Source organism: Schistocerca americana, chromosome X (genome assembly GCF_021461395.2).
Source record: "Schistocerca americana isolate TAMUIC-IGC-003095 chromosome X, iqSchAmer2.1, whole genome shotgun sequence".
Taxonomy (NCBI): domain Eukaryota; kingdom Metazoa; phylum Arthropoda; class Insecta; order Orthoptera; family Acrididae; genus Schistocerca; species Schistocerca americana.
Genome location: NC_060130.1, coordinates 207922535 through 207944478, shown reverse-complemented (window position 1 = coordinate 207944478; position 21944 = coordinate 207922535). Strand labels below are relative to the sequence as shown.

Sequence of the window (21944 nt, the reverse complement as noted above, 5' to 3'; positions counted from 1 at the left end):
AGCCGGCCGCCCGGGAACGGCCTATAGTAGCCAGTGCGGACTACCATACCCAGAAAGTGGGCAGCAACCCTCTTTCAGCCGAAGTAACGCCAACGGTATAGTGTTTCCTTTAAGAGCGCACACTTTGCTGTTCTTGGACTGAACTGCCAATTGTTTCATCCACGTTATAAATGTGATGAGCAGCATGAATTTATTTTTCTTGCACTGCTTTAAGGATATCAGAAAACTCGTCTATGCTGACATTGTTAGAAACTTATCTTCTAGCCATCGAGGTAAGCTTCCTAAGACAGATATTAGAGTGCTGTCTTTGGCTGCCATCTCTGTCTTTGTAAAACGGTGTGGTATTTTGTTCACCGCAGCTAACTGGAATGCTAATATCCATAGATCGTTCACTATAACTCTATAAAATCGCATTCCCGTTTCAAAATCATAATCAGGGATTTCTTATTCTTGTTCTTTCTTGGACACACTCCACAAACTTCCCAACTTTTTGACACCAACTTCATTTACGTTTGTTCCTATAGCTCTTCTTTTATTAATTATTTAGAAATCGTGACAAAGAGATAGAATGACAAATAATAGATTTGTAGATAAAATGATTTAGAAGTAAATATGGAATATTGTGTGTGAGAGTAACTATGATATATGGGATTACTACCTTGGCCACTTTTCTCGACGATTAATGTGGCCACTTTCCCTGATCGGACGCCATGTCGGCATTAGTAGTGCACAGATAAAATTATGATACCGAAAGAAATAACTAGGAACTACCCCAGCAGGCCAAAAGGCGTTGTTGAAACCTCGGTGTTATATGAAGGTATTACTCTGCGTTTAAGTGAGTTAAACAAGAATAATATCGACACCTTGCATGAGACGCCTGAAAGATTTTACTAAAAACTAAAAGAACAAGCTTCCTCTGTCTCACTCACTGAGAATAAACATGGTGTATATTAAAACCAGTTTGAGCACTCCCAACAGGCAGCAGCACTGTCCAGGGTAAGAAACATGCAATGACCACTGTCAGTCACCTTCCCTTACTTCCGGAATTGACGGCACTTCGTGGTAGAACCCATTTCATCAGAAGACTGAAATTTGAAGCATCCCAGCGATTAATAAATCAGGATCACTGAATTAGAACTGAACTCGTCCCATACAAAGTACATGTTTAGCATTTTACTGCTGCTAAATGCAGTCCATTTTTTATAAACTAAGAAAGAAAAGAAGATCATTGGCAATTTAAAATTTCAGGTCTTCCGCTATAAATTTCTTCAAACAGAAGAGTTCATTTTTATAACTATCGGCCTCTTTTTTTCCAGGACCTCGACGAGTAACGAACTCAGCGAAATGGTTGCCCGGGTGCTCCTTTTGGCCTTTATGCTGTTTGCCGTGGCCCAAGCAATTTCTCTCTACGATAACGTTTACGAAGAAGAACCAATCTCTGGTAAGTATATTTTACATTACCTATGATTCTCTTGTTTCCATAGCTGTATTTACTGCACGAGTAAGCGAAGCACGTGGACGTGTCTGTGTGCGAGCAAATTCTCGATTTGTATGTATGAGAGAATATACACAGGGTGAGTCACCTAACATTACCGCTGGATATATTTCGTAAACCACATCAAATACTGACGAATCGATTCCACAGACCGAACGTGAGGAAAGGGGCTAGTGTAATTGTTTAATACAATCCATACAAAAATGCATGGAAGTATGTTTTTTAACATAAACCTACGTTTTTTTAAATGGAACCACGTTAGTTTTGTTAGCACATCTGAACATATAAACAAATACGTAATCAGTGCCGTTTGTTGCATTGTAAAATGTTAATTACATCCGGAGATATTGTAACCTAAAGTTGACGCTTGAGTACCACTCCTCCGCTGTTCGATCGCGTCTATTGGAGAGCACTGAATTACGTAGGGATCCAAAGGGAGCGGTGATGGACCTTAGGTACAGAAGAGACTGGGACAGCACGTTACTTCCACATGCTAACACCTTTTTATTGGTCTTTTTCACTGACGCACATGCACATTACCATGAGGGGTGAGGTACACGTACACACGTGGTTTCCGTTTTCAATTACGGAGTGTAATAGTGTGTGTCTCGACATGTCAGGCCAATAGATGTTCGCCGGCCGGTATGGCCGTGCGGTTCTAAGTGCTTCAGTTTGGAACCGCGTGACCGCTATCCTGCCTCGGGCATGGATGTGTGTGATGTCCTTAGGTTAATTAGGTTTAAGTAGTTCTAAGTTCTAGGGGACTGATGACCACAGATGTTAAGTCCCACAGTGCTCAGAGCTATCTGAACCAATAGATGTTCAATGTGGTGGCCATCATTTCCTGCATACAATTGCAATCTCTGGCGTAATGAATGTCGTACACGCCGCAGTACATCTGGTGTAATGTCGCCGCAGGCTGCCACAATACGTTGTTTCATATCCTCTGGGGTTGTAGGCACATCACGGTACACATTCTCCTTTAACGTACCCCACAGAAAGAAGTCCAGAGGTGTAAGATCAGGAGAACGGGCTGGCCGATTTATACGTCCTCCACGTCATGGTAATGTACATGTGCGTCAGTGAAAAAGACCAATAAAAAGGTGTTAGCATGTGGACGTAATGTGTTCCAGTCTCTTCTGTACCTAAGGTCCATCACCGCTCCCTTTGGATCCCTACGTGATTCGGTGCTCTCCGATACACACGATCGAACAGCGGAGGAGTGGTACTCAATTGTCAACTTTAGGTTACAATATCTCCGGATGTAATTAACATTTTACATTGCAACAAACGGCACTGATTACGTATTTGTTTATATGTTCAGATGTGCTAACAAAACTAACGTGGTTCCATTTAAAAAAACGTAGGTTTGTGTTAAAAAACATACTTCCGTGCATTTTTGTATGGTTTGTATTAAACAATTACACTAGCCCCTCTCCTCACGTTCGGTCTGTGGAATCGATTCGTCAGTATTTGATGTGGTTTACGAAACATATCCAGCGGTAACGTTAGGTGACTCACCCTGTGTATACGAGGATTGGAACTTTAAAAGTGGCAACTATTTATTTACAGCTCGTACAAAGTAGATTTGTGTTTCAAAGTTTTACTGGCCTTCAAAGTAGTCACCAGCATTGTGTATAACCCGTTGCCAGCGATGTAGAAGTCGTAGGATAATCTTAGCAGTGCCAGATGAGATGACAGTTCGAGCGGCGCGGTCTATGGCCTGACGAATTTGTAGTAGTTCTGAAGTCAATGCCGTGAAGTGTTTCCTTCAGTTTAGAAATCGAGTTGAACTTACAAGGGCTTAAGTCACGGGAGTGCAGTAGGTGGTATAGCACTTAGCAGCCCCATCAGTCAAACAAATCAGTAACAGCTTGCACTGTACGTGCTTGAGCACTGTCCTCCAAAATGATGGCCAGGTCCTGCAGAAAGTGTCATCACTTCTGTCTCTAAGCTGGTCGTCAGTCAAACAAATCAGTAACAGCTTGCACTGTACGTGCTTGAGCACTGTCCTCCAAAATGATGGCCAGGTCCTGCAGAAAGTGTCATCACTTCTGTCTCTAAGCTGGTCGTAGGTTGTGTACCAAAAATGAACAGAGAAAGAAGTGATGACACTTTCTGTAGGACCCGACCATAATTTTGCAGTACAATGCTCAAGCACGTACATTGTAAGCTGTTACTGATTTGTTTGACTGATAGGGCTGCTAAGTGCTATACCACCTACTGAACTCCCCTGATTTAAGTAGTTCAACTCGATTTCTAAACTGAAGGAAATACTTCACGGGATTCGCTTCAGAACTGCTACAAATTCGTCGGGCAATAGACCGCGCCGCTCGAACTGCCGACACAACTGGCGCTGCTAAGAGTATCCTACGACTACCACATCGCTGGCAACGTTTTATATATTTGTGTGTGTGTGTTTGCGTGTGCGTGTGCGTGTGTGTGTGTGTGTGGGTGGGTGTGGGTGTGGGTGTGGATACGATAGTGAGGGAGAGTGAAAAAAAGAAAAGATGGGTGTGCAATTAAACACACAGGTGAACAGGTGACCTGCTTCATGCATTACATAAGGTTGGTAGTAGGGAAGGAGTATGATCGACTGTGGTTTATTGTTAGAATTCTAATATGTGTAGCTCATCTACAAAACAGGCTGCTTACAGAATACTAGTGTGACCCATTCTTGAGTACTGTTCGAGTGTTTTGGACTAAAGGAAGACGCTGAAGCAATTTAGAAGCGTGCTGCTAAGTTCGATCAACACGCGAGTATTGCGGAATGCTCTGTGAACTCAAATGGGGATCCCTGGAGGATCCAACGACGCTGTTTTCGCGAAACACTATTGAGAGAATTTAGAGAAACAGAATTTGCGGCTGATTGAAGAACGATTCTACGGCCGCCATTACACGTAAGGACTGCAAAGACAAGATGAAGAGAAATGAGGGCTTGTTCGGAGGCATGAAGATCGTTGTTTTCCCTCGATTCATTTTCGAGTGGAATAGGAAAGGGAAAGACTAGTAGTGGTTTGTGGAGTATGTAAGCAGATGCAGCTGTAGATTGCTCTGTTAAAATGAGCCTGCTGTCTGAAAGAAATGTGATTATTGCCTGGTTATTGCTGATTCTCTGAAGGTAGCTGGTATGTAAACAAATCTTAAAACGTGTCACTCGCTTGCGTGGATGGCATGTCAGTATCAGACGTATCATCTCAGTAGGTTATATCTCAACTTCTTCATCATGAACCAGTGTAACAGTAACGGCAAACTCTACACTGCATGGGAGCAGAGTGAGAAAACCAAGGCACAAAAAATAATTTATTGTATTTTGAGAAAGTTACAGATTACATGGATATAAACTTGCTATACACAGCATAGCACGGATGGACTTATCAGCCAGAACATTGTGGTTACGATACAAACCCGTCCAGGCGATAGCAGTGTCAGCTGGCTTGGAATGACTGCTAGTCAGAGACATGCACGGTGCATGTAGTATCAGTGAGCATGACGTCCGCATGTAGAATGGGGAAGGCGCACTATCTGTCTGAGTTTGATCGTGGGCAGGTTGTGATGGCCCAGAGACTCGGCACGAGAATTTCGTAAACTGCACGACTTGTCAAATGTTCGAGGAGTACTATGGTTAGTGTCTTCAACACGAAACCAAGGTGAAACGATGTCCAGATGTCGCGTGCTTTGGCGGCCACCCCTAATTACAGATTTCGGGCATCGTAGGCTGGGCAGACTGGTGAAACAGGATATGTGGTGAACTTTATGGAACTAACATCAGACTTTAATGGGCCTCCGCAGCTGACGACCCATGCATGTGCTACGACATCGGCAACCACCACTGAAGTGGGCATCTGACCATCGGCACTGGACGTTAGCGAAGTGGCAGAGCATTGCAGGGTCCGATGAATCCCGATACCTTCTTCATCATGCCGATGGGAGAGAGCGAATCCGTAGTCTTCCAGGAGAACCACTCCTTGACACCTGTACTGCGGGACAGAGACAAGCTGGCGGCCGCTTCATTGTGGCCTGGGGAACATTCACGTGGGTGCAAGGCGCTATGATGGCCAAGGAGTATCGTACACTGGTTGCAAACCACGTACACCCCTTAATGACAGTCATGTTTCCCAACAGTAGTGGCAGTCCTCAACAAGATAATGCGCCATGTCACAAGGCCCGGAGTGTGATGGAGTGGTTCGAGGAACACAGTGGCGAGTTCCAATTGGTGTCTGGTCCCCCAACTCGCCAGATGTGAACCCGATCGACCACATCTGGGATGTGATTGAACGTGGCGTCAGAGCTCATAGGCTCCCTCCCCTGAATTTACGGCAATTAGGTGACTTTTGTGTGCAGATGTGGTGCCAGCTCCCTCCAGCGAACTACCAAGGCCTCATTGTTTCCATGCTACGATGCATCTCCACTGTTATCCGTGACTACAGTGAACATACCTGCTGTTAGGTAGGTGGTCATAATGTTCTGGCTTATCAGTGTGTAGGCAAGATTTTACAGACAAGGACTGGCCTAGCAGAGATACAATTATGAACCAGGAAATGTGTTCCCAAATTGCAAATACAGGACTACCACAGCTATACAATTTACTGGAAACAAATGAAAATTTGTGCTAGACCGGGACTCGAAACCGAATTTCCAGCTTTACGCAAGAAGTCGTCTTAACCATTTTGCCTATCCCATCACTCTTCAGGGACATACACAAACTTCCACATGTCTCAGTGTCTGCTTCCCACAGTGATGTGATTCCCGTACAGGTAGCGACTTATTTAGTTTTCTCGTGAGGGTGCTTTGAAAGCGCAGTGTCTGTATTTATCGATGTCTGTAAAGTTTGATGCAGTGTTTCTTAGGACATACATGCATGTGGTTTCACCTGCTGGATTAATAATACCAACGCTGCATTCACTGACCGTTTACTCTCTCAAAAGTTACAAGTTTCATTGCATCTAAAAGGGATGTAAACTGTAAACGCTAACTTCAGTGTCTTAAAGGCTTTAGAAACATTTTCAACCGTTTATGAGTTGTTCTTGGCATCCTAAAGAACACCCATGAAAACTACTCACTGCTGGATGGCCTACAATAAAGCCGTCATCACCACGAAGGTTGTTTTGGACACCCTGTGTTTTCCCTAAATCGCTGGATGGTTCCTTTGAAAAGGCACGGCCGACTTCCTTCCCTAATCCGATGAGACCGATGACCTCGTTGTTTGGTGTCTTCCCCCAAACACCCCCCCCCCCCCCCCCAAGCATGGGCCTGTTGGCGGTGGAATGCCATTTCCCTCCTCTTACCTTTGAACTGGCCTACTCAGCCAGTTATAGGGGGCCACACAGTTTAACCTTTACCGAGAACCACGGTCCAACTCGCCAATCTCCACATTAACAAAGATTGCCAAATGTGAAAGAAGTGGTCAGTGATAAACGAAAATCCTAGGACAGGCTGGGGATGGAAACTGAGAACATTGGACGAAAAGTCGGCGCTTTACCAATGAGACACCGAGCAAATTACCATGCGTAGCTGTTGGTCTTAAAAAGTTTTCCATTTTCCTGCATTTGTGGTAAGTTTTCAGAACCTGTATTAAACTGGTATCGTCTGAAGATCAGGACGAATATTACAGCTGTTTTCGTCCACTCATTCTTTGGTAGCACTCTCTCGCTTTCCAAACTTTGCGAAAGCTATCCTGCTTGTTTTGCTGGACTGGAACTCGTGCCTTCCTAAACAACTTTCCACTGGGCTCGCATCCAGTAGGATCACCATTTAAATTCCTGCCCGGCAATCCAGATTCAGTTTTTCCGTGGTTTCTCTAAATAGCTTAAGGCAAATATCGGGATGGATCTTTCAGAACGGACACTGTCGAATTCTTTTCTCATCCTTCCACAGTCCGAGCAGGTGCTCCTTCCTTAACAATCTCGTCGTCGGCAGGTCGTTAAACATTAACCCTACAGCACTAACGAGGGAAAAAGGTTACACTGCAACTAAACAATCGTAAATTTTACTACTCCAAATTTTATTCAAAGGAAACTATAATTTGTAGATTACGCTCTAGTTAACTGCAATTATTGGATCAGCAACGATATGTTACACAGAAAGTAAGTACAACATGCGCTAATTTATACCCAATAATAACAATTTTACTGCTCAAAATATTATTGGAAAAGAAGTCATAATTTATGTTTTACACGACCTACAAAGTATTATAGCTCCAAGAGTATTTTACAGACAAGATGGGCAGAGACACTATTATTACAGTCTAAAGAAGACCCAGCTCGATCTTCCTTCGTCACCGAACGATTCTTCTTCCAATTCCTTGTTAGCTGCTTCGAAGTATGGGTCTACATCACTGGCATCTGAACACACAACAGTGCCTTCTTCAAGAAAATCTTCCTCTTCACTAAATTACCGAATATATTAGTGCCAAAATAAAAATCAGCACCATTCATATTGTGCTAATTTCAGTAGCTAATGAAGATATTAGCACTGAAGAGAGCCAGTGTAATAGACTAACTGTAACTGCTTGATATTTCACCTAAGACGACACACTAAGATAAATTCAAAGCGATAAAACAAATATACCGACTAATATAGAACAGGCACACTAGTACTAAACATTCCTAATATTTACGACAAAAGCACCAGTGTCAGCAAACCACTTTACTCAGGCAATAAATAATTCAGCCACTGTTAACAATAATGTTTGCCATGAAGTTACTCAAGAGCACATGTCGCTTATGCGTCCAGGAACTGCAAAGAAATACCATCTGGAATCGAGAATTTTACCGGGTTTTAGTAATCTAGGATTCAGCTTGTTTCCTTTTCAGATTAAGGTTCTGCAAGAAGTATGAAATTATACCTATTTGCAAAATAGTAAAGATTCACAAGCAACATTTCTCCCATCACAGTTCCCTGAGACACACTCGGAATTTCCCACTTATATGTTAATAAATATAGGTCGATGTTAATTTATTTTTCTGTAACTCTTCCTAAATAGTCAGCTGCGTAACTGGAACATATATCCGCCACTCATAGGAGGAGGCGGGGTAAAGTTTTCACTCTAAGGGAAATTGAACTCTCACCAAAGCTTGCCGCTTACATAATCTGAATTTACATATTATAAGGCATCATACTAAATAATTGCAAATAATAAATATATAATGAATAGCAAAAACATAAATTTTTATGAAGTCTTACATAGCGACTACTTTTCCCAACCTAACGGGATGAAGTCACCAGTGTGGACACACAAACTCCGAAGATTGACGTCAACCCTCTATCGGCTGAAGTAACGCCACCGGCTTAGCGTCTTTCTTTAAGTGAAAACACGTTGCTGTTCTTGGACTGAACTGTCAACGGTTTCATCCATATTACAAATGTGATGAGCGGGATGAAAGTGCTCTTCTCGTACCGTTTTCAGAATATAAAAAAACTCGTCTACTTTGATGTTGTTAAAAGCTTGTCCTGTAGCCATCCAGGCAGTACTAGCATTAGGGCACAAGTTCAGATGACGGGAGGATTGGGAAGGAAATCGCCCGTGCCCTTTTCAAAGGAACCATCCCGCCATTTACTTCTGCGATTTCAGGAACTAAATGAAAACCAAACCAGAATGGCCGGACGGGGATCTGAACCCTCCTCCCTAATATGAGGCAAGTCGAATAACCTCTCCACCGCCTGACTCGGCGGCCTCAATTGGAATGCTAATCTCTATAGATTGTTCACTTGAAGTCCACGAAATCGGTTTTCCACTTCAAAAACGTAGCCAAGGGTTTCTTTTTACTGTTCCTTATTGAACACACCAGCTGAGAAATCGGCGTTGCCCGGACATTTATTTATTCCTGTCTTCTATTAGACCATCTCCACTTCTCTCTCTATCCAACTCCTCTAGTCCCTTTTCTTTGTCCACACCTCTTTTCCCGTCTCTCTGTCTATGCACATCCGCCTCCATCCTCTCTCTATCCAACACTTCTCTTTTTATCCACCTATCCTACTTCATCTCTCTATAAACCCCCCTGACCCTGTGCATCACCTCCACCCCTCCCTCTCTTTGTACATCTTCACCACCTCCTCTCTCTATCCAACTCCTCCTGCCCCTCTCTCCGTCAATCTCCTCCACCTCCCTCTCTCTCCACCTCTTTATTTTCTTGTCCATCTCCTCCTCTCCCTTCTCTCTCTCCATTTCCCTCTCCCCTATCTCTGACCGTCTCCTACTCCTTCTATCTGTGCCTATCTTCTCCTTCCCCCTATGTCCATTTCCTCGTCCTCTCTTCTCTCTCCATGTTATCAATCTCGCCGCAGTAGGAGGCTGGTGGTTCTTACCCCTGTATCATTTATTTTGAGGACATAACTAATGTTGTGCACCAAATTTGATTGAAATCTTGCCTAGGGTTTAGGATGAGCTCTTTTACCCGTGGTTTTGCTAACATACACGCATGTCAAATATATTTCATACATATGTAACAAATTTCATTCGTATTTGTGCACATATTTCACTTATATGTCTATCAACTTTCGCCCTGTGATTTCATTTTCACGCAGCTTAATGCTTATTACGTCGTGTCGTCTGAACTATGTGCTATACAATGATATAATTTTGCAGGTACATCCAGTGGTATATGTGCCTACTGTCTGCGAAATATGTTGTGAATAGAGTTAGCAGTACAGAAGTAATAAATTAAAATGTCATTCGTGATGCGACAGTTTCTCACGTATCTCGTTATTTGTGACGTCATATTTCCTCAACTATGTGTTGTAAAATGATATATTTTTCTAGACACATTCAGCGGTATATGTGATTACTGTCTGTGACATTAGTAGTGGATAGAATTAGTAACAAAGAAGTAATATATTAAAATGTCATGCGTGACGCAACAGGTTTTTCTCGCCTCTCAGTATTTGACGTCGTATCTCCTGACCTATGTGTCGTACAATGATATATTTTTGTAGGTAGATTCAGCGGAAAATGTGGATGCTAGCGCAATTTTTTTTCGAATAGAGTTGGTAGCAACGAAGTAATAAATTCAAACGTCTAGCATAATGCGGCAGTTTTCCACGCATTCAGTATTTATGACGTATCTTCTGAATTAAGTGTCGTACAATGATGTACTTTTTCTAGTACACTCAGTAGTATATGTGAATACTGTCTGAAAAACGTTTCACAAATACAGCTAGTAGTCAATAAGCAATAAATTAAAACGCCATGGTTGATGTGTCGGTTTTACAGCATGAAAAGTGAAAATGTAGTAAGCGATAAACTTTTTCTCCTTTCAGTATTTTATGGGGATCTCCACCGGGAAAACGTTTCTTACAACTTTGAAATTATATGAAAAGTTTGCTGCAAGTCTCTAAGTGCTCTCATTCTCAAATACTGGATAAATGAAACACGGATGCTCTCGCGTCTTGAGCTACACTGCTTTTTCACTCCCGCCCCAACCCCTTTCACAGGTGAGTGGTTCTTACCCCCACAGTGATTATTTCCAGGCAATTAATGAAATGAATGCCAGTTTTGGTTAAAACGATCCAGTGGTTTACGAGGAGATGTAGAACAACATAACGGAGTGGAGACGGGAAGTCCGTTAAATTAACGATGCCAGATTCGGCGGGACAAAGGCAAAAGAAAAAGAGGAAGAATCACGTCGACGACGAGGCTACTAGAGGAGGAGCACAAGTTAGGATTTAGGAAGGAAATCGGTCGTGCTCTGTCTTAAGAACCATCCTGGCCTTAGCCTTAAACTTGAAATAATGGACTGTAGACCACCAGCTGTACCAACACAACTTTATGCCTCTACTGGTTTCGGTTCATAAAACCACCATCACTGAAGTGCTATAACAGCTCAGTTAAACACAATGTACGATAAACAGACAAATTAATGTTCTGAAAAGTTATAGTTGTAAGGTCACTTACAAAGGTGGACATTGGTGAGTAACACTTTTATATAGGTACAACGGCACGTCACTATGAATTTGCCACTGTCTTATCTCAGGTCGCCTGTTCAGCTGAGTCGTAACGTGTTTGCCTCACATGTAGTGGGCCCAGGTTCGATTCCCGGCCGGGCTGGGAATTTTCTCCTCTCGTAGACTAGGTGTTGTGTTGTCCTCATTATCACCAACAGGCAAGTCGCCAAATGTGGCGTCCCCTGAAATAAGACTTCCAATCGGCGGCTGAACTTCCCCGGATTGGGCCACCAGGCCATCAATGCCACAAAATCATTTATCTTTTTGTCTTATCTCACGCAATATTTGCCAATCATTACAACATCTTACACTATGTGATCAAAAGTATCCGGACAACTGGCTGAAAATGACTTACAAGTTCGTGGCGTCCTCCATCGGTAACACTGGAATTTAATATGGTGTTGGCCCATCCTTAGCCTTGATGACAGCTTCCACTCTCGCAGGCATACGTTCAATCAGACGCTGGAAGGTTTCTTGGAGAATCGTGGCCCATTCTTCACTGAGTGCTGCGCTGAGCAGAGGTACCGATGTCAGTCAGTGAGGCCTGGCACGAAGTCGGCGTTCCAAACCTCCCAAAGGTGTTGTATGGGATTCAGATCAGGACTCAGTGCAGGCCAGTCCATTACAGGTGTGTTACTGTCGTGTAACCGCTCCGCCACAGGCCGTGCATTATGAAAAGGTGCTAGATCGTGTTGAAAGATACAGTCGCCATCCCAGTATTGCTCTCGAACAGTGGAAAGCACGAAGGTCCTTAAAACATCAACGTAGGCCTGTGCTATGATAGTGCCACGCAAAACAACAACGGGAGCAAGCGCCCTCCGTGAAAACGCTGCCACACAATAACACCGCCATCTCTGAATTTTACTCTTGGCAGTACACACGCTGGTAGATCACGTTCATCTGGTATTCACCGCACCCTCACCCTGCCATCGGATCGCCACATTGTGTACCATGATTAGTCACTCCACATAACGTTTTTCAACTTTTCAATCGTCCAATGTCTACGCTCCTTACACCAAGCGAGTCGTCGTTTGGCATTTACCGCTGTGATGTGTGGCTTATGAGTAGCCGCTTGACCGTGAAATCCAAGTTTTCTCACCTTCCGTCTTACTGTCATAGTACCTGCAGTGGATCCTGATGCAGTTTGAAATTCCTGTGTGATGGTCTGGATAGATGTCTGCCTATTACACATTACGACCTTCTTCAACTGTCAGCGGTCTCTGTCAGTCAACAGACGAGGTCGGCCTGTACGCTTTTGTTTTATACATGTCCCTTCACGTTTCCACTTCACTATCATATAGGAAGCAGTGGACCTAGGGATGTTTAGGAGTGTGGAAATCTCGCGTACAGACGTATGACACAAGTGACATTGAATCACTTGACCACGTTCGAAGTCCGTGAGTTCCGCGGAGCGCCCCAATCTGTTATCTCAAGATGTCAGGTCGCTGATAAGGAGTACCTAGCAGTAGGTAGCAGCACAACGCACCTAATATAAAAAACGTATGTTTTTGGGGTTCCCGGATACTTTTGATCACATACTGCATGTCAGAAGACCATGGCTACAAACTTGGAATACGATAATCATACTCGTCTAGTTATGTCTCATATCACGGCCAAGTGCCAAATGTACCATCATAGGTAGAGCTAACAAAAACATACTCTTTGGTCTTTGATGGTCATGTGCTTTTGTGAGTTCTGTTTATCATACTATATTTCGCACTTTGCTGTGATATAAGACGTAAATTAACGAGTATGATTACTATATTTCAAGTCTATGGTCGTGAAATTCTGACATAAGTTATTGTAATGATTAGCAAATATTGTATGAGCCAAGAAAGAAGCAAATTTCTAGTGAACTGTCTTTGTACCGATATGAATGGGTAAATCACCAATGTCAAGCTTTGTAAGTAACCTTACAACAATAAGTTTACAGAACATTTGCCTATCGTTCTCCGTGTGTCCTAAATCTTGTTTATTGCGTTGTTATAGTCCTCCAGTGATGGTGGTTTTATGCACCTAAACCGGTAAAGGAACAAAGCTATGTTGGTACAGCAGGTGGTTTGCAATGCATTATTTCAAGTACTTGACAGCTTTAGACTGTTGCTTCAAGAAAACTAGCTTTAAACGTTTTAGGGAAATAGCGGGAAACCCAAATCATGATGGCCAGAGGGGGATTTGAACCGTCATTCCTTCGAGTCCAGCGCGTTCAAATGGCTCTGAGCACTACGGGACTTAACTTCTGAGGTCATCAGTCCCCTAGAACTTAGAACTACTTAAACCTAACTAACCTAAGGACATCACACACATCCATGCCCGAGGCAGGATTCGAACCTGCGACCGTAGCGGTCGCGCGGTTCCAGACTGTAGCGCCTAGAACCGCTCGGCCAGCCCGGCGGGATCCAGCGGGTTACTAGAACGCCATCTCGCTCCGTGAACTTCACAGAGCTCTACAGGGAGGGGGAGAGCTAGTCCTGGTAGTTATGCTAGAGAGCTCTTATGAAGTGTGGGACGTAGGAGAGACGAATTGGCACAACGATTTTAGTCTAGAATTTTATATAGTTTAGAAATTTATATAGATGGAACAACAGGCCAAACAAAATACTAATCTGGGCGCTGCTATGAGAAGTTTCTCCCGAGAGGTAAGTTTCCAGAGTACACTCTGGGTGCCTATGAGAAGGTAGTTTGTTCAATATATCTCTATACTTACTATAAATTAAAGTCCCCTACAGCGTTTTTCTGTATATGTATGTCAACTAATCTCAGGGACTATTATTGGGATTTTAATACGGTTTTCACTAATAACAGACTCATTGACGAGAAACGTTTCTGTATATTGTATTAGAATATAAAGACAAGGCGTTGTTTAAGATTCTCACCAAAAATGTCTAAAAGTACTTCACCGATTTACTTCAGATTTTTACATGATTCTCTAATGAACATATATATTTGTATCATACATAAATATAAATCTAATGTAGAAAGGGGAACATTGTTACCAAAAATCTCGAAAAATTCTTGACTCATTTACTTCCAATTTTTACACGACATAGTAATGAACATTCGGATGGACGTAGACTACAAATTTTTAATATATATAATATTTAAGTATATATTAATTTATGGAGGCGAAGCGTTGTTACTAAAAATCTCGAAAAGTTCTCGACCGATTTACTTAAAATTTTTGCATGATACTCTAATCAACACACACTCTGACACACACACACACACACACACACACACACATATATATATATATATATATATATATATATATATATATATATATATATATAATTACTAAAAATCTCGAAAATTTCTAAATGATCTACTTCAAATCATTAAACAATACAATAATAAACATTCAGATGGACATAGACAATACATTTTTAAACGACAATGTAAAAGTTTTCTGTTAAAACCGACTGCGAGAGTGAAAATGCTGTGCTGTGCTGTGAAAAGTGCGGTTTCGTTTTCTTTCTTCCAGTTTCAACTACGACAGCAAGGCATGCAAACTATTAGACAGATTGGTTCTCACACATATTTTCCTTCTCCTTATACACAATTTGAAGCAAAAATTCTGTACAGAATAGTGCGCTGTTTTGTTTTATCCGTTGCGGTCGGTTTACCAGAAAGCACTAATAGTGTGTTTATGGCTTGTCGACTCATGATTAGAACACTAATCCGGAATCTAAAACGTCCGAAACTTTCTAACGCTACCTATTTGCAGATTAAAACTATGGGAAATACTGTCACTGAAGTTACTATCCTCACAGGTCCACCAGCTAAAGAGGTCACTTTTATACTCTGTGTAACATTGATTCCAACCGATTTACGCATTCATTTTAAGTGACTTCTTTTCGCAATGAAGGTTTCGTTTGCAATGATTTTTGAGCACAGTTAAAAAAACTGGAGTCAGTAGGAGCATACTGGCGATTTTTTGTAGTATTCAGCCACTTATCATTTTTCCAGAAAAGCAGCAAACGGTGGATGAACAAAGCTTTACTTGCCCGTTTAATTTAATCTTGTGAATCTATGTATCTGTTATTTCAGAAACCGGTTATTTTGAGTGATTTTAACAGTCAGATTAAACTGGCATCGAAAAAACCGATATAACAGAAAATCGGTTGTCTGAGCGATAACCGCCACTCCTAGGAGGAGAAGATTGGCAGAGAGAGAGTGGGAGGGTGGAAGGACTTTAGGATGCATATCCAGTATCTGTACATATTTAGTTACCCAGCTGGATGTAGGAAGCCGCCTAAAAACTACATCCAGGCTGGCTGGCTCACCAGCCCTCGATTGTTAATCAGCGATGCGAATTCAATCCGGGGCAGGTTCGACTCCCCGTTACCCGGGAGCAGCACGTTAACCCTCTCGGCTATTTGGGCTTGCGTATTTTCCTGTCTGTAGTTGCAGGCTGATCTCAGGAACTGCTGTAGGGACTGTGATACGATTTTGATTAATAGGTAGACTGATTCACGAGGAAGGATTGTGTGTATAATTAAATACTTCTGCGCCAGCAAGTTATCCGATTGTAGATACTTACAAGGAAACATTCCCAAGTGACAATAAACGATCTTGGTTAAACTTGTGGGTCTGTAGAGGGGGCAAATGAAGTAATACTTTTGTTTTGTCCAACTTCACTTTTAAGGAGTAAAACACGCCCCGATAGGTAATTTGGCATATTAGGTTTGGAGGGAATATCTTCGAAACGAAGATATATAAAAAATGTTTCTCGTAGAAGAGTTGATATGTAATTAACGTTATTGAAAACTTTATAATCGAATTTTGTAGTAATTTGAAATTTTTGAAAACAAAATTCAGCAGTATTTCAAATTATCGTGGGTTATCTTCTAACTACCCTGATTTGTATCAGGCAAATCTCACTATACAGGTAAGCCTTGGCGAAAAGAAGTCCAACTGAGAGCAAATTTGGAATACATTTCACATAAATTTTCTCAGCATGTTATAGTCTTAGGTGGAGATTTCAATTTACCAGATATAGACTGGGACACTCAGATGTTTAGGACGGGTGGTAGGGACAGAGCATCGAGTGACATTATACTGAGTGCACTATCCGAAAATTACCTCGAGCAATTAAACAGAGAACCGACTCGTGGAGATAACATCTTGGACCTACTGATAAGAAACAGACCCGAACTTTTCGACTCTGTATGTACAGAACAGGGAATCAGTGATCATAAGGCCGTTGCAGCATCCCTGAATATGGAAGTTAATAGGAATATAAAAAAAGGGAGGAAGGTTTATCTGTTTAGCAAGAGAAATAGAAGGCAGATTTCAGACTACCTAACAGATCAAAACGAAAATTTCTGTTCCGACACTGACAATGTTGAGTGTTTATGGAAAAAGTACAAGGCAATCGTAAAATGCGTTTTAGACAGGTACGTGCCGAGTAAAACTGTGAGGGACGGGAAAAACCCACCGTGGAACAACAACAAAGTTAGGAAAGTACTGCGAAAGCAAAGAGAGCTCCACTCCAAGTTTAAACGCAGCTAAAACCTCTCAGGCAAACAGAAGCTAAACGATGTCAAAGTTAGCGTAAGGAGGGCTATGCGTGAAGCGATCAGTGAATTCGAAAGTAAAATTCTACGTACCGACTTGACAGAAAATCCTAGGAAGTTCTGGTCTTACGTTAAATCAGTAAGTGGCTCGAAACAGCATATCCAGACACTACGGGATGATGATGGCATTGAAACAGAGGATGACACGCGTAAAGCTGAAATACTAAACACCTTTTTCCAAAGCTGTTTCACAGAGGAGGACCGCACTGCAGTTCCTTCTCTAAATCCTCGCACAAACGAAAAAATGGCTGACATCGAAATAAGTGTCCAAGGAATAGAAAAGCAACTGGAATCACTCAATAGAGGAAAGTCCACTGGACCTGGCGGGATACCAATTCGATTCTACACAGAGTACGCGAAAGAACTTGCCCCCCTTCTAACAGCCGTGTACCGCAAGTCTCTAGAGGAACGGAGGGTTCCAAATGATTGGAAAAGAGCACAGATAGTCCCAGTCTTCAAGAAGGGTCGTCGAGCAGATGCGCAAAACTATAGACCTATATCTCTGACGTCGATCTGTTGTAGAATTTTAGAACATGTTTTTTGCTCGAGTATCATGTCGTTTTTGGAAACCCAGAATCTACTATGTAGGAATCAACATGGATTCCGGAAACAGCGATCGTGTGAGACCCAACTCGCTTTATTTGTTCATGAGACCCAGAAAATATTAGATACAGGCTCCCAGGTAGATGCTATTTTTCTTGACTTCCGGAAGGCGTTCGATACAGTTCCGCACTGTCGCCTGATAAACAAAGTAAGAGCCTACGGAATATCAGACCAGCTGTGTGGCTGGATTGAAGAGTTTTTAGCAAACAGAACACAGCATGTTGTTATCAATGGAGACACGTCTACAGACGTTAAAGTAACCTCTGGCGTGCCACAGGGGAGTGTTATGGGACCATTGCTTTTCACAATATATATAAATGACCTAGTAGATAGTGTCGGAAGTTCCATGCGGCTTTTCGCGGATGATGCTGTAGTATACAGAGAAGTTGCAGCATTAGAAAATCGTAGCGAAATGCAGGAAGATCTGCAGCGGATAGGCACTTGGTGCAGGGAGTGGCAACTGACCCTTAACATAGACAAATGTAATGTATTGCGAATACATAGAAAGAAGGATCCTTTATTGTATGATTATATGATAGCGGAACAAACACTGGTAGCAGTTACTTCTGTAAAATATCTGGGAGTATGCGTGCGGAACGATTTGAAGTGGAATGATCATATAAAATTAATTGTTGGTAAGGCGGATACCAGGTTGAGATTCATTGGGAGAGTGCTTAGAAAATGTAGTCCATCAACAAAGGAGGTGGCTTACAAAACACTCGTTCGACCTATACTTGAGTATTGCTCATCAGTGTGGGATCCGTACCAGATCGGTTTGACGGAGGAGATAGAGAAGATCCAAAGAAGAGCGGCGCGTTTCGTCACAGGGTTATTTGGTAACCGTGATAGCGTTACGGAGATGTTTAATAAACTCAAGTGGCAGACTCTGCAAGAGAGGCGCTCTGCATCGCGGTGTAGCTTGCTCGCCAGGTTTCGAGAGGGTGCGTTTCTGGATGAGGTATCGAATATATTGCTTCCCCCTACTTATACCTCCCGAGGAGATCACGAATGTAAAATTAGAGAGATTAGAGCGCGCACGGAGGCTTTCAGACAGTCGTTCTTCCCGCGAACCATACGCGACTGGAACAGGAAAGGGAGGTAATGACAGTGGCACGTAAGTGTCCTCCGCCACACACCGTTGGGTGGCTTGTGGAGTATAAATGTAGATGTAGATGTAGATTATGTGCTACTGATTGCAGCTTAATTATAGTGTTTGTCAAGAGAAGATTGACATCAAAATCATTCAACAGAACTAGATCTGAAAATGTTCTCACAAGTTTCTTCCAACATCTGAAAATAGGAAGCTACATACATTCATGTGTAATAAAGCTGGTTTCTGAAATACCATTTTTTGGGAAAGAAGCTGTACACAATGTGCTGTCAGAGTATTTTCAATATACCTAATTAAAATACCTGAACATTTATTATTAGTCTTGTTATTTATTTTACTTATACTTCTTTCATGTTTTAAATTGTTATTTTATGTTTTAGATTCATTTTTTGTTTTTTTTAGTTTACTGTTTTACGAACGCGCATTTTGTTAATTGAAAGTAATAAATAACTCATTATTATGACACAAGAGCATTATAATAATAATAATCCGTAAATAAATGTTTAAAAAATGGCTCTGAGCACTATGGGACTTAACATCTATGGTCATCAGTCCCCTAGAACTTAGAACTACTTAAACCTAACTAACCTAAGGACATCACACAACACCCAGTCATCACGAGGCAGAGAAAATCCCTGACCCCGCCGGGAATCGAACCCGGGAACCCGGGCGCGGGAAGCGAGAACGCTACCGCACGACCACGAGCTGCGGACAAAAACGTTTAAAACATAACGTTTTCGTACACCATGCACATAAAATGAAAGAACTTTCTTCACATATTATACATGACGAAGAACACAATATAAAACAAAATTCAGCAGTATTTCAAATTATCGTGGGTTATCTTCTAACTAGCGTGATTTGTATCAGGCATATCTCACTATACTGGTAAGCATTGGCGAAAAAATGGATTATGTACTAGTGACTGCATCTAACTATAGTGTCTGTCAAGAGGAGATTGACATCAAAAATCATTCAACAGAACTAGTTCTGAAAATTTTCTCACAAGTTTCTTCCAACATCTGAAAATGTCACAACCTTCTTCCAACATCGAGCAGTATATGTACTATGTCTGTACCTGTACCGTCGAGTCCTTTGGGATCATTAAATGAACAAGTTTCTTGTCATCGTATATAATGTTCAAAACGGTTTTTTTTAGTGGCCACCCTTCTTTCATAGTTTTAAAAGAAACTAATGGTGAATTTGGACCGAGAATTCGAGAATCTCTTTTGGAAGCTCCAAATGTCCTGACAGCATGGAAATCCGGTAAACAAACATCTGACAAATTCAAAAGATATTCTAAAGACACTTTCTGTCCCAGCGAGGAAGAAAACTCAGTATTATTGTTAAATTCTTAGGGCTACCAATATGAAAGATCCATATGGAGCATCGTACCTCAGTACAAGGAAATTCTTCATTTGGTGGTCCCAAAGGGCTCGACAACTTAGGTACGGTCCTGACACGGGTAAAGATACCGATGTTGGAAGAACTTTGTGGGAAAATCTTCAGGTCTAGTTCTGTTGAATAATTTTGACGTTAATCTCCACTTGACAAACAATGAAATTAAGCTGCAGTCACTAGTGCATAATCAGTACTTTTCGCCAATGCTTAGCAATATACTGAAATAATCCTAATAGAAACCAGGATATTAAAAAGATCACCCACGGCAATTTGAATTCCTACACTGTTCTTCATCATGTATATTGTGTGAAGAAATTGCGTTCATTTTATCTGAATGATTTAAATAACGTTATATTTTAAAACATTTATTTACAGATTATCACTATTGTAATGATTTTTTATTATAACAATGACTAAGTAATTATTTTCAATTGATGAAATACACGTATGTGAAACACTAAACTAAAAAACAAAAATGGCTGCAAAACAGAAATTAGAAATTTAAAACATAAAACAAATATTATAAAAATAAATAAGTTGACTAATAATGATTGTTTAGATATTTTAATTATGTATGCTGGCAATACTCTGACACCACACTGTGTGCAAATTATTTTTGAAAAATGAAGCTTGAAAGCTTCTTTAATCTATGTTGTAACAAAAGTTTTAGTTTTTCAAAATTAATTAACAGTGATGGGGTATTTTGTAAAATTTCAAATTATTAGAAAATTCGATTATATAGTTTTCAATAATGTTACTTACATACCAAATTTTATATGAGAAACGTGTTTTGTATATATTCCTTTCGAAAATACTCCCTCCAGACGTAATATGCCAAATTACCTTTCGGGGTGCGTTTCATCACTTAAAAGTGAAATTGGGCGTAAACAAAAAATACGTACTGCGTTATTTTTCCTGCTCTACACACACGCCATGTTTCATCAGCATCGTTTATTGACACCTGGGAACGTTCCCTTGTTAGTGCTACTCGTCTGAAGCGGGGTTAGGTCGCTAGTTATTTCATAAAAATGGTCGCAGCAGATGCTTCTTCAGCTACGAGTCGCTAGTAGTTCTGCGAGTCAGTACTGCTGCACACGTGCGGTTCTCCCTCTTCCTGTGAGACGGACAATTTCTACTCGAGGGATCGACCGGGCTGCCTTACCCCAACCTGATATGGATGACAGTGGAGTTGATAAAGGTGCAAACAGCGACGCGCACGGAACGTGAGGAAGCGAGCGCTGTGAAGGAAGAAGCAATTGGCAAACCGTGCCCCAGGTGGGCGTGGAAGCCGGAGGCCCGGGCGAGTCCAGAAATAGGGAGCAGCAGACTGTCGATCAGCCCCTGGCAGCGCCCACGCGCGCCCCTAGCAGAGCGTGCGCGACCGCCAAGCAGGGGGGCTTACCGCAGCACAGCTCCCCGGCAAACAGACCACAACACCCAGACTGCTTGTTTTACTTAACAAAGCCGGCGGGAGCGCATCGAGCCCCAAACTGAGACTGCTAACCACGACCGAACGTGATTCTAAGCTACCATCACAGGCAATGTACACTACCGCTCAAAAGTTTTCGATCACCTATCACACTTACGGATTTGCTGTTCAAACAGTTATTTCGTTCCGAATATTGTATCATACCCATGTACTCATAATAAAGGAAGTGTAAACGTGTAAAGACTAAGCGCCTCTGTTGTGTACCTCAGCCGTCCTCAAAGGGTTGGGGAGTGTTGGCGCTCCCTTTGGGAGACGGGCAGAGCAGAGAGTAATAGAAGGGGAGCGTCGGCCGGCTTGCAATGCAGTATTTATATTTCGTATTAC

General features: G+C 41.9%; 1 protein-coding gene across 2 annotated transcripts in view; it reads left to right on the top strand.

Moving 5' to 3' along the window:
* The window catches only part of LOC124554721, a 127581-nt gene that overhangs the window by 23691 nt on the left and 81946 nt on the right, over nucleotides 1-21944 (top strand). For both annotated transcript variants that reach the window (XR_006968422.1, XM_047128368.1), the window contains exon 2: nucleotides 1317-1441. Coding sequence is in view for 1 of the 2 variants with exons in the window: in XM_047128368.1 (XP_046984324.1) it covers nucleotides 1345-1441 (97 nt within the window). In the remaining variant the exon portion in view is untranslated. The remainder of the gene's footprint in view (nucleotides 1-1316; nucleotides 1442-21944) is intronic.